General features: G+C 54.5%; 1 protein-coding gene across 20 annotated transcripts in view; it reads right to left on the reverse strand.

Annotated features, from left to right (window-relative positions):
• The window catches only part of CAMK2G (calcium/calmodulin dependent protein kinase II gamma), a 57,711-nt gene extending 42,311 nt beyond the window's left edge, over positions 1-15,400 (reverse strand). For 15 of the 20 annotated variants that reach the window (XR_013961599.1, XR_013961600.1, XR_013961601.1 and 12 more), the window contains exons 1-3: positions 15,149-15,337; positions 13,703-13,797; positions 1,876-1,935 (exon numbers count right to left, since the gene is read on the reverse strand). Coding sequence is in view for 17 of the 20 variants with exons in the window: in XM_080687371.1 (XP_080543497.1) it covers positions 1,876-1,935; positions 13,703-13,797; positions 15,149-15,213 (220 nt within the window). In the remaining 3 variants the exon portion in view is untranslated. Of the gene's footprint in view, positions 1-1,875; positions 1,936-13,702; positions 13,798-15,148 lie in introns of all 20 variants that reach the window. The other 5 variants (XM_080687374.1, XM_080687370.1, XM_080687368.1 and 2 more) reach the window with 5 other exon arrangements.
• Between the last annotated feature and the right edge of the window lie 524 nt (positions 15,401-15,924).

Here is a 15,924-nt window from a genome sequence, read left to right on the forward strand (position 1 = left end):
ATGTGGTCAACCACGCCTATGCTGTGGGTGCTGCAGACCTGGCTCTGCCTCCTGCCTCATCTCCCCTTCCCCTTGTTCTCCTTCCTCCTGAGGGCAACTTGTCACTGTTCTACGAATTGGTCACTAGGAGCATCAGGAGAGGAAGTTGCTGTCCACAGACCCCGAGGCCCGGAATTAGAACACCAACATGCTTCTGTGCTTGTGCCTGGCTTTGGTTACCCACTGGCTTTTTCTTCCTGTTCTGGAGCTTCTAGGGCAGAGGTCACAAGCTCACAACGCCGACAGGCACCACAGGTGGTGCCCCGTGAGAAGACAGGGAGTGGCAAGGCCGGTGGCCAGTGGGCTAGGGGGCCACCACGGCCCAGTCCCAGCTGATTCTGAGCACACACAGAAGTGGGCTCAGCAGAACCAAGCCTCCTGATTTGAAAGAGTAGGAAACAGAATTCTTTCAAAATGCGAAATCTCATTTTTAAATACTGACTGGCAAATAATAAAAAATATTTTTAGACCACTGAGCCAGCCAAAACAAAACACGCCTGGATTTGTGACTGCTGTCCTAGGTGTGTCTCTGCATCGCGTCTCTCCTATGCACAGCCACACGGGCCCCCAGTGCTGTTTTCGGGTGTGAGCCCAGCTTCGAGGTCACCCAGGAGCCCCAGCCGTTCCCAGCCCAGGACCTGCCGGCTGAGAGGGGTTGGCTCCGTGGCGCACCCAGGCAGAGCGGAGCACTGGCTATGCCAATCTGCTTCGGGCGTAACCCAAGCTGCTGATTGTGATCTATAAAGCCCTGCATGGCTGGGGTTCTGGTTACCTCGGAGCTGCTCCTCTCCCCTTGGGCTGGAGCACGACCTCGGCTCTCCCACGCAATAGCTCACGTGAAGCACTCTGGCCCCAGATCGGGGAAGCCAGAGGCTGAGGAAGCATCACACTTTGGCAGGTCGCCTCACGGGCCTGGCCACGGCAGAGTGGAGCGGGTGGCCTCCGGGGCGCTGTGGGAGCCCCAATATTTAGGCTGTGCCTGAGGAGCCCGGAACACATGTTTTGTGTGATGACTCAGGGCTTTCAGGGAGAACCTAGGCGATGCTCCCTGCTCTGCCTCAAGCCAAGACCGGGGTTTCTGCTCCGACGCTGCAGCCAGCCCAGCTTCTGTCCTCCCTGCGAGAAGCGCCAAATCAGGGCCAACGCTCTTGGCAGAGACTATTTCAGCTGAACAATGTAAAACTGAGCCGGAGTGGGTTGTGGCAGGCAAACCTCCTCAGGCTTTAGAACAACCAACAATGTGCTCTTGTCCCCCAAGTCAGGGTGGGAGCAGGGAGAAATCCTCTTCGTTTTTCTCCTTCCCCATCCAAGTGGCTCCTGCCATCCCTTCTCCAGACAAGCCAGGCGGGTGGGCAGCTTGCTTCCCTGGCTCTGGGGAATACAAACAGGAGCACCATGGAAACCCCCAGAGTGTGCACGACATTGCAACAGGAACAAAACTCTTTCAAGTCCAGAAACAAAATCCGGACCCTTTCATGACGGCCGTGGAGGGCCCTGGTGAGGGACACCAGCCCAGAGCCTCACACACTGAGGACCCTGGACCTCAGCCCAAAGACAGAAGGAGTAGGGAAGAAACGGAGTGTGAAACCTGTTCCGATATCTCACATCCCAGCCCTGAGATGGCACTGCAGGCATGAAGACACCCAGGTCTCAAAACTAGAATGCCCCAGAATTCTGAGCAAGACACGGCTGCTTTCCCACTTGGGAAAAACAGGACACCAGGCAAAGGCCCAGGGTCAGAAGTAGTTCCATATGCAAAAAGCAGCGAACCTCTGCTCTCCAGCCCCTGCTACAAAACACCCCAAAAATATAGTACTTGTATATAAGTGCACTTACCAATGTTTGGATGTTTCAAAAGTCGGCATATCCGGGCCTCACGTTCTAGTTTCTGGTGATCTAAAAGCAGAGGAGAAAAACCAAAAGCCATCAACCACACTTTCTATTTGTGGCCACCTGCCTATTCACACTCGTTCAATTCTTAGGCACCAACTATGCACTTTTACAATTTGCTGAATCAATGCAGCAAGTCACAGCAATCCTGGAGACAGGCATTATGACCACCTTTTCCAGGTGAGGAACTGGCTTAGGAAAGCACCACCCGCTAGAGAGTGATTTGAATCCAGGTCTTCAACTGAGCTCTGGTACTCTTTCCACTATTGCAGGCTTTCATTGGACCAGCGTGTCCAAAACCTCTTTCTTGTTAGAAATACTACTAGTAGCTAAGTTTTATTGAGCACCTACTATATGAGCAGGCACTGTGCTAGGAGTTGCATATATTTTTTACTTTAGTCTTCACAGCAACCCTAAAACATAATGATGCTGACAACAAAGGTATGCTGATTTGAAAAAATAAGAGGCAACATTTATTGCGAGGTTACTTCTACACCAGGCAGATACCTCTTATTTATTTTTAATCTTCACCCAAGGATATGTTTTTATTGAGTTTTTACAGAGAGAGGGGAAGAAGGGGGGGAGAGAGAAACATCAATGTGCGAGAGAAACATTAATCAATGGCCTCCCGCACGTGCCCCAACCGGGGATCGAACCTACAACTCAGGCATGTGCCCTGACCAGAAATCGAACCCGCAACCTTTCCATGCATGGAACGATGCTCCAACCAACTGAGCCACACTGGCCAGAGCTGGCAGATACATCTTTTAAAAAATATATATTTTTATTGATTTCAGAGAGGAAGAGAGAGGGAGAGATAGATCCATCGGCTGCCTCCTGCAAACCCCCTACTGGGGATCAAGCCTGCAACCCGGGCATGTGCCCTGATCAGGAATCGAACCCGGGACCTCTTGGTCCATGGAATGACAGTCAATCCACTGAGTGCACCAGACAGGCTCTTTTGATTGATTGATTGATTTTAGAGAGATCGAGGAAAGAGAAACATTTACCTGTTGTTCTGCTTATCTATGCATTCATTGGTTGCTTCTTGTCTGTACCCTGACTGGGGATCAAACACAACCTTGGTGTATCAGGATGACACTCTAACCAACTGAGCTATCCAGCTAGGGCAAGGGGTAGGACCTTTCTGAGTGGTGCTTTCTGGAGTTCCTACCGTAACAGGGGCTTAATAAGTGTTTTATCAATAACATCAACTATAGCAGTAATAACTATTATTTACTAAGCATTTACTATATGCCAGGCAGAGGCATGGATTATTTTATTTTATCCTTAAAAAATCCTGTGAGGTAGGGGATCTGATTAGCTCCATTATACTACAAATGAGGAAATTGAAGCTTAAACAGTTAAAGTAACTGCCCAAGGTCACACGGGCAGTGGGTCTGAGCCCTCTTTCTCCACCGCTATGCTATGACGACAGGATAGAGAAAAGTGAGAGCATCAAGTAAAAACTCCAGGCTTTGGGGAACACAGTCCAGGTCACACCAACATCTCTTGGCCCAGGCAGATGCCTTCACGTCACACCTGTCAAGCAATTGCTGCCTCCCTTGCCAGGGGCTTCTGCCCACCCACCTCTGCTAAACAGCAAGAGCCTCTGTAAGGCCTCCCGGGACTCCCACAACCCTCCTACTGGTTAGGTGCCACGGTGCTGACACTGAAGCCCAGAGAAGTTCAATAACGTGCCTGAGGCCCTGTAGCCCACGAGACAATGTATTCTGAGATAAGGTAGGGATTATAGACTGGAAGGAATTCATATTTATTGTTTCACCAACCACCCCCAGCTTTGTGCAAAATGTTCCCTGTAACGACAGCTCTGCTTTGTGGAAGAAGGAGGTAGGGACAGGCAGAGATTAGTTCCTGCTGCCCAGCTAATCCATCCCAGCTGCCCAAAGATCTGGGTCAGGCCTTCCTTCCCATCCTCGGGTGCGGCACGAACACTGACCAGGCTGTAGCCAGGAGAACCCCAGGTAACCCCATGCTCCCACATCGCCCAGATCCCTCCGTCCCAGGGACTCTCAGAAGGTGAGGTCATCAAGGAAACAGCAATAGCCCTGCCTGGTGCAGGGGGCTTGCTTCTTCCAGATCTGGCTGGGAGAATGTCAGAGCTAACCCACCTTTCTCCTGCCCCTGGATCTGGGGTTGGAGGTCCCAAGCTAGCCAGCCCCAAAGTTGCAGACCTACCAGCTCTCTTTCTGACCACTCACCTGACCACCCTCCAACCCCCAGCCCTTGGGCTTGGTTGCCTGGGCAGGTGCAGAACAGCATCTTACTATGCGGAGGTGGCAGCTGAGGGAAGGCCCAGAAGATTAATGTTTATCTCCTCCCTTAAGTCTCTTACTGGCTAATGGTTACAGTCCCACAACAGCAACAGCACTAAAAATAAGGACGCTCTGGCTTTCTCATGACTCAGAGTGGGCAGAGCAGAGAGGCAGATTCATGCTCCCAGCTCCTCGAAGGAGCTGCCCAGGGTCCAGAGGGCCCCTCTTAGTCACATAGTTTGACCCTAACGCCAAGGAGCCAGGCCCCCCATTCTGGGGGAAGCCTGTGTCTTCTCTCAACCCTGGGCTGAGCCTTGGTCCTTGCTCTGATCCTTGGCCATGGAATCCCGCCATTAACTCATCAGGTTTGGAGCCCAACAGCCCCAGATCAAGTCCTAGCGGTGCCATGTCAGGCGAGTTATTAAACCCACCTGAGCCCCATTCATTCATTCAAAAAATATGCACTGCGGCCTGCTCTGTGACAGGCCCCGTTCTAGATGTTGGGGATACGGCCGTGAACAAAACAGACAAAAATCTTGGCCCTCATGGAGCTGATACTCTAGTGGGGCTGGCTCGGAGGGAGGGACCGACAATAAGAAGTGGATGGCATGGCCGATGTTGTGGCAAGTGCTATGTAGAAAAATAAAAGAGGGAAGGGGAGAGTGTAGAGGGTGGTCAGGGAAAGACTCAGCAAGGAGGTGGCATCTGATTAGGACCAAAGGAGGTGAGACAGCGAGCCAGGCACATTATTTTGGGAAGAGTGTCCTCACTTCTAAAATGGAGGTGACGGCCCTGGCCGGTGTGGCTCAGTGGATAGAGCATCGGCCTGCAGACTGAAGGGTCCTGGGTTTTATTCTGGTCAAGGGCACATACCTTGGTTGTAGGCTCCATCCCGGCTCTGGAGGCAACTAATCGATGTGTCTCTCTCACATCGATATTTCTCTCTCTGTGTCTGTCTCTCCCCCTCCCTTCCACTCTCTAAAGAAATCAATGGAAAAATATCCTTTAGGTGAGGACTAAAAACAATAACAACAAAAATAATAATAATAAAATGGAGGTGATGCCCGGCCGGTGTGGCTCAGCGTTGAACATCGACCTATGAACCAGGTCATGGTTTGATTCCCGGTCAGGGCACATGCCCAGGTTGCGGGCTCGATCCCCAGTGGACGGTGTGTAGGAAGCAGCTGATCAATGATTCTCTCTCATCACTGATGTTTCTATCTCTCTCTCCCTCTCCCTTTCTCTCTGAAATCAATAAAAATATATTACAAAAATAAAAATAAAATAAAACAGAGGTGAATTAAATGAGGTAACTGAGTAAGTGCTCAGCATGGTGCTGGGCACACACAAAGAGCCTCCTTCCCAAGGGCCCGGTGATAAGATAGGAAGGCCTCTCGGACAGGGCTTTGTGGCCATGGCTATTACCAGAGACACTGAGAGAGTTCCTCTCCCTTAGGCACCAGGTACACAACATACCAACTGGGCCCTCTGACAGGCTCCATCAGCCGTCCTGGGGGAGGGGTGTTCCTCCACCCCTCGGGTCCACAGTCTGTAGGTGAAGGTTAGCAACAGGGCTCTTCAGAGAGCAGAGCCCAGGAAGCGCCGCTGCCTGCGGATCCCTCCTCTTCCGCAACTCCAGCCTTGCTGGCTGTGGCGCCCTGCCATCAAGCTCTGCTCAATGAGCCGCGGTTTCTGCCTACCACACTCTCCCCTGCCTCCTTCCACCACGCACAACTGGCCAGCACCCCAGCCTCTCCAGCTCTTGTCTCCTGTCCCCTTTCCACACACTTTCTGTCCTGTAATCCCCTCCAGAACTGGTCCATGTCTGGGGAAAAGCAGGGCTCCACCCCAGCAGCAGCAGGATTCAGGAACAAGTATGGTGGGTAGAGCATCTTTCCAAACACCAAAGGCTGTCCCAGCTAAACACAGCATCCCCAACCTCAAAAGGGACGAGGCCACTGAACTGTCCTGGTCCACAGCGGTAGGTCCAGGCTCTGGCTCAACTACCCAAGGTGGTAACACACCAGCTGCTCTTGTCACAAAAGCAGCCTCTTTCCTTGAGACACACCTCCTTCCAGTGACCACTGACCTCACTGCTCCTAGGGGACAGCCTCGACCTTCCAAGGCTGACCTTCCAGCCCACCTTTGCACCAGGCTTGTCCCCGCCCCCTCCCCACGGCCCAGCCCCCCCTTCCTGTTTGACAACAGCCACTTCCCGCTTTTGCACAGGGCCACTTCCTGCCTGCCTGTGTGCTACTGCCATGGAGAGGCCCACCCCTGCCGGCCTTCAGCCCAGTTCCAACCACAGCCCTCTGCAAGGTTTTCCCCCCTCAAAAGCAGAGGTGGCAACAGGAGCAGAAAGCAGAAGCAGCTGTTATCAGGGACCAGCTTCAGACCCCGCCCAGCAGCCCACCTAGGGCAGAGGGTCCCTGAAGGCCTTGCCTCTCCTGCCTTCTGCCCAAGCACTTCAAGACTTGGTCCAGGGCTCCACAAAGGACAGGCACCCTTCACAGAAAGGGCAGCAAAGAATGATCAGATGTGCCAAGGGAGGCAGAAAAGAGAAAGCAGACAGTGAGGAGACAGTCTGCAGCAACGGGGAGTGCAGAGCCCTTGAACCACCTCTTACCAAGGACCCCAGGAGAGAAGCCCACTCCACGTGTACGTTCCTTCCCCCACAGGATCAGGGGCCCGGGAGGGCTGGCCACTGTTTCTCCAGCCCTGCAGGGACCTGCCCGCTGATTTAGTGACATTTCTCTAAAACCACAAATGCCAGCACTAGTGTCAAATAAGATTCTGCTGCCACCTAAACACACAACCACCTAAACACACAACCTCCGGTAAGTGGGAAAGGACCCAGAGTCCTCACCCTGACTATGCAGACCCTCCTCAATCCAATCTCAATGACACCCTTGACTTTCAAAAGGGAATTTCAAAGGTTTGTGCCTGTGGTCCTCACAAGACCGTGAGCAGCTTTCTAAAGCCCCATTAATTCCAGATGCTTGATCTGGGGGTTGGCTCCCCTTCCTCCTAGCCCCCTAGCATCTACTCTGAGTAGAAACAAGGGTATGGTAGGGATTTGGTGTCATAATCCTCACTCTCCAGCTACTTATAAACAGCCCCTGGCCTTGGGCACTGACCGGAAGGAATCCCAAACCACAATCCCATTGACCTCACCCTGACACTGCGATGCCACACCCCTTCCTCTTTGAATCTCACTATAAAGGTGCAAAGTCTCCAATTAAAAGCAAAGTCCGGCCACCATGTAAGAGCAGGGGGCATGGCTTCTATTTCCTTCACACCCACACACCCGGGAGCTAGCTGAGGGCTGTGAATACAAGAGGCCAGGGCTGGCATGTGCCATGTGAGCTCCACGTGAACAGCAGGCTCTGTCCTCTAAACTGGCATACTCCCTTCTCTTCCGTCCGAACTCGAGCAGTTTTAAGCGGCAACAGAAAGACCTGAGCCCCACTTTGCTTTAACTAAGGAGGCAAAGGAAAGAGGTGCCAAGGAGTGTCCCACAGCAAAAGTCTCCCAAACCAGCTGGGACGGAGAAAATCCCCACGGGTCCCTAGCAAACCCCAAGAAGGCAAGGTTCTGCCTCTGGATACTCTGGACACTCTCAAGGGCCAGAACAGGGTCAGCCGCTGAGTTCTCCATGCCCCCAGCAAGGTTCTGGGTGCCGGCAGCCTTTGCCCACTGTTTTGGTGACATTTCCTTCATGGTAACCAGCCCCAAGTAAAACATCCCAGGAAGCAGCCCCTAAAAATAGCTCCTCCCAGGGCAGCAGCACGCAGAGGGGGAGGGGAAAGGGAGGAGAAAGAGGGGAGCAGATGGGAAGCTGCTGGGGCCCAGGAAGTAGAGATGGTGCTGGGGGGCGTGGCTGGAACTCCCCCCACCATAAAGGGGTCTGTACCCAGTCACGTGGGAACAACGAAGAGCAAGGCCTCAGCCAGCAGAGAGGAGAGGTTTGCTCCACTGGGCTCAGAGCTCTGGGCCTCGCTGGAGAGGTGTGGAAGTGACATATCAGGATTCACCTCGGGAACAAAATACCCAGAAACTGTGTTTTAAAGGGAGGAGCCACGGGGAAGCGAAGACCACATCACTTGAGTATGCTGGGGTCCGAACACTGGCAAAACCATTGGCGTACCTAATGGCTCACAGCAAACAACACTTCTGTGCCTTGGTTTCCCCACTGGCCCAGGGAGGGGCAGATCCGTCTGTCCATGGGAAGATGATGAAGGGCCTCCGCTGAGAGGCACTCAAGAGGTGCAAAGTGCCCATCTCCTCTTGTCACCACGCTTTTGGCACCCATGGGGTCAGGCCCTGTCAGCCTGCCAGGGCTGCCCAGAGGGCAGCAAATAGAGAGATGGGGGCAGAGCCCATCATACCCACTCCTCTCCTTCCCCTTCTCCAGTCTCCAGCCTCAGCAGAGAACGGGGTCAGCCGCTCGCTTCTAGGGTTTCAGCACAGCCTTGAAGCTTGGGCACAGCTTCTGACAAGGGACCAGTACAAGCAGCTGGAAGAAAGCAGGGGCTTCGCCTACGGGACGGGACCACCTCCAAACTTCCATCCCCACCCCATGATGCCAGCGCCCAAAGTCATTCTGGGAAGGTGGATGGGAGGGCAGGTGGCAGGCCAGTGCTGCATGAGCTAAGTCACACAGCTCACAGCATGACTGTACGAAACTGGCCCAGCAGAAGCCTTGGCACAGAGAAGGGACCTCCAGGCTGCTTCCTAATCCACTTGGGAGGAAGAGTCAGGGGAGCTCAGTCACTTATATACAGGATGTCCATGTCTCTGTAAAAAAAAATGGCCTGTTTCATCCTTAGGAGGAAAGCATGGTTTTGTGTACAACCTCCTTAAATGCTTTCACAAGCTCCCGAGCCCCAGCATTCCAGTGCTGCCTAGATTTCTCTTCCTTCTCCCCCGCCCATTGCTGCTTCACCCTCCCCTCACTTCACCCAGATCCTTAACAGGAAAGTCTCACTTGGAGATACCACAGGGGACACAAATGTCATGGGGGCTACTCAGGCCAACACTAAGGGGGTGGGGACTCTCAGCTGGCACCACCCGGGGGGATCCTATTTCAGTCCCCAGGGCCAGCTGGACCCAGAAAGGGACAGCCTTTGCCCTTCTGGTGGCCAACATACCACAACCCCAGGCACTCAGCTTGCCATAGCCTTGAACATGGACTGATACCCCAATCTGGGAGCTCAGAAGGAGGCCCCAAATCACAGAGCAGCCCTTGTGCACAGATGGCCACATACCGGCAGAGATGCCACCTGGAGAAGGCTGGGTTAACATGTGTCTGGTAAATCTCAGAAAGCATGGCAAGAGCCATTGTCACTGCTGTCGCTGATTTTAGATGGCATTTCTTAGAGCATGGCTCAGGGACCACCTGCATGTGGATTCTAGAACCCCACCCCAGACGCCCAGAAGCAGAATCTCTGTGGCTGGAGCTCAGGAACCTGCATTTTCCCCAGTACGCAAGGTGATCCTTATATACTCTTAAAACTGAAAGTCACTGCTTTGAGACGTTCCCACACTGCCCTAGAAGGCCATTAATGACAGGGAATCCTAAGCTACACTGTCTACCTACCTCCCTAACCTGCATTATGTCCCAAGCACAGGTCTTTGCTCTCATCTGTCCTCTCCCAAGAGCTCCGTCGGGCCTACAGGCTGGCTCCATGGAGCAAAAATGGGGAACCCAAGCCAATACCAGGGTATAAGGGTCCCAGCAACTTGGCTATGAGGTTCCTGAGAGCCAAAGCCAAAAGGCAACCATGATGGGCTATGTAGTCCTTTCAATCTATTTATTCAAGACAGATGCTCTGTACGTATCAGGCACTTTGCAAGGCCCTGCCCATACGTAATAAAGAAACAGATATGATCCCTACTGTCACCTCCCAGGTCGCTAGGAAGAGGAAAGCTTTGGTTTACATTTAGCTTCAATAGAAATTACTTCACATAGGATATACAGACTAAAGAGAAACATTTGTTAATCCTCATTGGAGGATATTTTTCCATTGATTATTAGAGTGGAAGGAAAGAAGGGGGGGGGAGAGAGAAAGAAACACCGATGTGAGAGAGACACATCAACTGGTTGCCTCCCGTATGCACCCTAACGAGGGCCAGGGATTGAGCCTGCAACCGAGATACGTGCCCTTGACTAGAATTGAACCCGGGACCCTTCAGTCCATGGGCCGACATTCTATCCACTGAGCCACACTACATACATACATACATACATACATACATAAATAAATATAGCAAGTGCTATAACAGATTTCAAATATTGCTCCTGGTAGCATCTCTTAGTAAGGCCAAGTATCCATCATAGGAAAAGCAATTGGAATGAAGATAAATGGTCCAAATACAGAGGTTTCTTAGATGTTAATTGTTCCAAGAATAAATCCTAAACTATGTAGAAGAAAGGAAGGACCATTTGCCCTTCAACTGTAGCAATATGGGGCAATGTTTTGGATGTAAGCAAGAGAGCAGGATATAAAAATGTTATGCACCACGAGGTGAAAATCTATATGCATATGAATAAAGATAAGGGAATATGAAGATTTAAAAATAAAAAAAGACATAAGGGCTCAGGCTCCTGGTGGGGGGGGGGGGTGTACTCTTAAATCTTAAAATAACGACTTATCATTGCCATCACCTGGCCCACTAGCTCCTGCATCCAAGCCTATTTTAAATGCCTCCTTCAGCCTAGCAGAGAGCTCAGCTTGGCACCACGGGTTCTCTTAAGGGCCCCAACTCCACACCTATTGCTGTCCCAAAGCAAACAAGTGACGTTATGTGACTTTCAGTGACTTTACGTAGACAGGACCACAAGGACAGTGGACAATGTACAGCTATATGAGCTCCCTACCTTGCAACCCAGCCACCAACATGGGCCTGAGGCAACAATGACAAGAAACAACAGGGCAAAAGAAGGATTCCATCCAGATCCACCCACCAGCAGACCAGGTGATCTCTCCCCGTGCCTCCTGGGCCACCTCATCATGAATGCCAAGGAGAAGCAGCTCGATACCCTCTTTCTTTCCTCTCGGTTTGCAGCACAGAGAATCACAAACAAGAAAGAGAACAGGCAGGGAGACTCAGCAAACACCGCAAGCCCCTTCAGACCCTTACAGTGACCCTGGTGGACCCACCACATTCCCAAACACAGAAATCCAACACCTGCGGAGCCCTAGACAGACAGACAGCGACGAGTGAAACCCAGCCCCAGCTGCTGCACCTTTATAAAATATACAGCGTAAACTGAGAGGCTGCAGGAAGCCACGGCCTTCACTCCCTAACCCCATGGGCACCAGCCTAGTGGGCCCCCTGGCCCAACCCTCTCAGGAGCTCACATCCCTGACGCCCACACCTACAGCACAGCCCCTGGCTTGCTCCCTCCATCTCCAAGACAACACCCTCCCACTCTCCCACCTCCAGACAGTGCTGGCACTTACACATTCCTGACCCCTCTTGTTGGCATCTGTGCCTATCAGCCAGGAGAAGGCCTCTGTCCCAAAGTTAACCCGGCACACAAACCATACGACAGAGCCCCAGTCTTGGCATAACCATCTCAAGAGAGGGGGAGTTGCTGTCTGAAGCATATGATCTTACACAAGAATTTCCTTCTTGAGGGGAAAAAAAAAAAAAAATCGAAGAGAAATCAAACCTCACCCAGTTTGGGCAGGGAAAGAATGATTATCAGTTGGGAAAGATAGGACAAGGTTGAGAGGAGGTGAGGATGGGAAAGAGACATGATTACACAGGTCAGAGAAGTTCAGGTGGGTAGGGAGGGAGTAGAAAATGACAGCCCAAGGCAGGCAGCTCTACAAAGTCACCTCACCAGCTATCCCCACACCCCAGAGTTGGGCTCCCAGTCATCTTTCCGTCCCTCACCCCTGGGTCAGAGGACACTGGTGAGGTGAGGAAAAGCAAAGCATGACATGATTAACTGGAGACACCAGACTGCACCAGGGCTATGCTGTGTGGACACGGGAAGGTAAGCACTCGCAGGCTGTCATCTCTGCCCGCACCCTGCAACCTTGGCCAGAGGATGTCTGCCAACGAGCACAGCCCACCGCGCTGTACCCCAGGGAAGGAGTGCATCTGACTGCCCACATATCTCTATGGTAACCATTGCCTCCAATTCAAGGTACCCAGAGAGAAAGAAAACAAACAAATAAGTCAACTTTATAGCCAATGTAGAAAAGCAGCAAGAGATGGGGGCTGGGAGAAAGCAAGAAAGCTCTGTCTGTGGGGATGGAGAGAGGCCCTCCCAGCCAGGAGGTAGACACCCTGCTAAATAGGTCCCAGGACAACTGTCAACATGACCGAAGCCCACTGTCCTCTCTGTGGACTTGTATAGTTTCTCCAATGCGTGGGGACATCTACCTATTACATCTCTTACCCTAGAGGTGCCTGGGTCGTTACTAGCGATAGCCTAGTCTTCCCCTGTCTACTCCCAGGCATCTGTCCTGGCTCCTAATGTATTTAAGGCATCCCATTGCCCAGCCCTAATTCCCTGCTCTGAAGCTCATAAAATGTGTCCCCCTGCTGCACCCTGCGGCGCGCGATGACCTAACCCATCCACATACCTCTGTACTCACCAGACATGTTCACAGGGCACTTCACACACTGCTGAGTCTATACCTATCAGATGAGGTGAGTTTGGCAAGCACCCAATACAAGGTTCAGGGAGTGTAGGTTCGAGGTGTGAAAGCCAGGGCCTGACCCTCCTGGCTTCAGGTACTGTCAGGTGCTCAGGAGGATCTCACAAGTCAGGCTCTAAGGCCTGGCCCTTCCTAATCCTCAGACCCTGAGGCGATGCTGCTCCCACCCAGACCAGGCCATTGAGAATTCCAGACCATGAGGCATCACTCTCCACCCAGGACAGACTGCATCTGCTGCTGCACCACCAACTTTGTAATTTGATCAAAAAAGCAATCAAGTTCATCTGGCAGGATTTGTTCCCAGAAGCCCTCGCCAGTAGCTGCCTCCTCTGATGTTTACAGATTCCCTTCCCTTGGGAGTCTGTTCTGCCGCCTGGTGGGCAGGGGGAGGCTGATTTGTCAGAGCTGTTCACTTACTGCATTTCCATCCTAAGTCACCACGGGGGCACAGGGACGAGGACAGACCGGGAGTGGCTACCATTGCCCCAAACACACAAACTCCAAATGCCCCAAATTAAGAGCTCTCCATTCCATGCTGCCCAGCATTCCCAATGTCCCCCCTCTCTTTAAAACCAAGCTCCTTGAGCCTTCAGGGACTGCTCCTCCCTGCAGCTACCTACATCTCTTACACCCCCTTCACTCATCTACCTGAGCACTTCAGGTCTCCCATGCAACTCCTTCCCAGGCTTCGACATCCACCCTGAAATCCCAACGCTTCTCCAAGTGCTGAAACGCACAACCCCAACTCCTAGAGCATCTTCAGAGGAAGCCATAATCCTTGGAGACACCCCAGGGAGAGGCCACGCTGGGGACACTCACCCCGGGCAGACAACTTCTTGGTATTGATGATTTTTGCTGCATACTCTTGCGTGGAGGTTTTCTTCACACACCTGCGGACCACAGAGAAAGCACCCCTGGAGGGAGAAGGGGGAAAGAACTGGGACACGGAGCACAGTAGAATAACACAGACATGCTTCAGGTCTGAGGACAGGGATGTTCCCATCAACCTTTAGTCAAAACCACATACACACACCAGCACAGTGACCAGCACTATCCAACGTGGGGCAGGCAGAAGATGTGGCCACTGCATGCCACTGAACAGATGTGTGGAGGACCACCCCACTCCCACCCCCACGTCTAGTCACTGGGCAAAGCCACACCCCCAGCCTCAGGCTGCACATCAGGAGCTGGTGGGCATGCTTAAAACACACACCTGCTGCATCACAAGACAGCCCTGCAGTCCAGCCAAGAGAACCAGGGAAGGGAAGGGAGACCCTGCCCTGCTCTCAGCAGGAATAGTTGAAGGTAGGGGAAGGAGAGATTAGAAAGAGGGTATAACCCCATGAGAGAGAAATCTCCCTCAACCATCGGGAAAGGTGCGGAAAGTGAGGCTCAAATCTCCCACCACGGTCAGCAGCCCACTGCATCCCGGCTCCACTGACGGCTCGGGAAGAGGGGATCCAGTTGTGGGTCTCATCAATAGCTCCCCTTCCCCTTCCCGTGATTATTTTCCTCTACTCTCCTCCTCTCAAAAGGGAGCTCGCACGCTCCAGCTCTGGAAACGTCTAGGGGGGCGGGCAGGGCGGGGGCTGCAGTGGCCGGCTCGGCGCTGCGGGTGGGGGTGGGGGGGCCGGGGCTGCTGCAGCGGCCAGCTCAGTGCGGAGGGGAGGGGGATGCGGCGGTGGCGCGCGCGGCTCCCGGGACCACTGCAGGGATAGGGGGAGGGGACGGGGGTACTGCAGCACAGCCCCGCAGCGGGGCAGGGATCCTGGAAGCGGCACCAGCGGGGGGCGGGGCCGGGCACCAAACAACCCCCCACACCAGGGCACCGCAGCGGGGTTGGAGCTGCAGGGCCGGGAGGGTCCTGAGTGCCTGGCGCGTGGGACGTGGGACAGGGTGCTGTGTGAGCTCCTGCGCAGGGTGGGGAGGGGACGGGAAGCAGCCGGGTTCGGGATGCGGGGCGTCTGAAGGGTGCGGGAGGGGCGGGGCTGGAGGGCGCCCAGGAGCGGTCCGGGGGCTGCAGTCCCCGCGGCGGCGCGGGATGCAGCAGCCCGGGCAGCTGCTGCAGGGCGCGGAGGGGGCTGCGGGACAGGGCGCTGGGGGCGAGGGGGCCCCGGAGGCGGCGGGCGGGAAAGGCTGGGGGTGGGGCGGGCCAAGGGGGCGCCGCAGCGGCCGGTGCAGGGCTGGGGGGCGGGGCGAGGAGCCGCATAGCGCCCGGGCGGCGGGGGCAGGGTCGGGGGCCGCGCGGGCGGCGGGCGGCCGTACTTGCCGAGCTCCTCGAAGAGCTGGTAGTCGTCGGTGAAGCGGGTGCAGGTGGCGGTGGTGGCCATGCTGGCGGGCGGGCGGACGCGGCGGTGCAGCCCGCGCCGACGTCGGTGCACAGTCACCGCCGCCCGGCCGAGGGAGCAAGAGGAGGAGACGGGGCTGAGCCCGGCAGCACCGCGAGACTTTACCGGGGAGAGCGAAGGAGGGAGTGACACCCCCGCGCCGCCCGCCGCCCCGCCCCCAGCCCCGCCGGCCCCCCGCCCGGCCCCCGGACCGCCTCCGGGGAGGGGCCTCCTGCCGCCGGCCCCGCCCCGCCTGGGAGCCGCCCGCGCTGGGCCGGGCGCGCTGGGAGCGGAGGGGAGGGGTCCCTGCACGGGCCACCGGCAGGGAACGGAAAGGTTTGCGGCCGATGGGCTCATCCCCGGGCCGACCCTGCCAGGGCGCGCAATGTGTTTGTGTGTTGGGAGTGTGTAGGGATCTGGACCTCCGAGCTCTCTAGCGGGGCCCCACATTCGATCCCAAGCCCCCAGCCCAGTTCCCAACGACGTGGGAGAAGGCCAAGGTCAAAAGTCCGAGTCAGACTGCACGCTCCCCAGCCTTGCAGACCCGTCCCCGGCAGCCTCCCCTCGGGAAGCTGACAGTCTATCCTTGTGTAAGTCAGCATCATTATTAGATAAGAGCCGTCAGGCACAGTTTGTTCAGGGAGACCAGGCCGGGCCAAGGATGCAGGTGGAACTCGGCCGTACTGCACGCCAACCTGAAAGATGAGAGATGTT

This window comes from Plecotus auritus (genome assembly GCF_963455305.1).
Source record: "Plecotus auritus genome assembly, chromosome: 9".
Classification (NCBI taxonomy): domain Eukaryota; kingdom Metazoa; phylum Chordata; class Mammalia; order Chiroptera; family Vespertilionidae; genus Plecotus; species Plecotus auritus.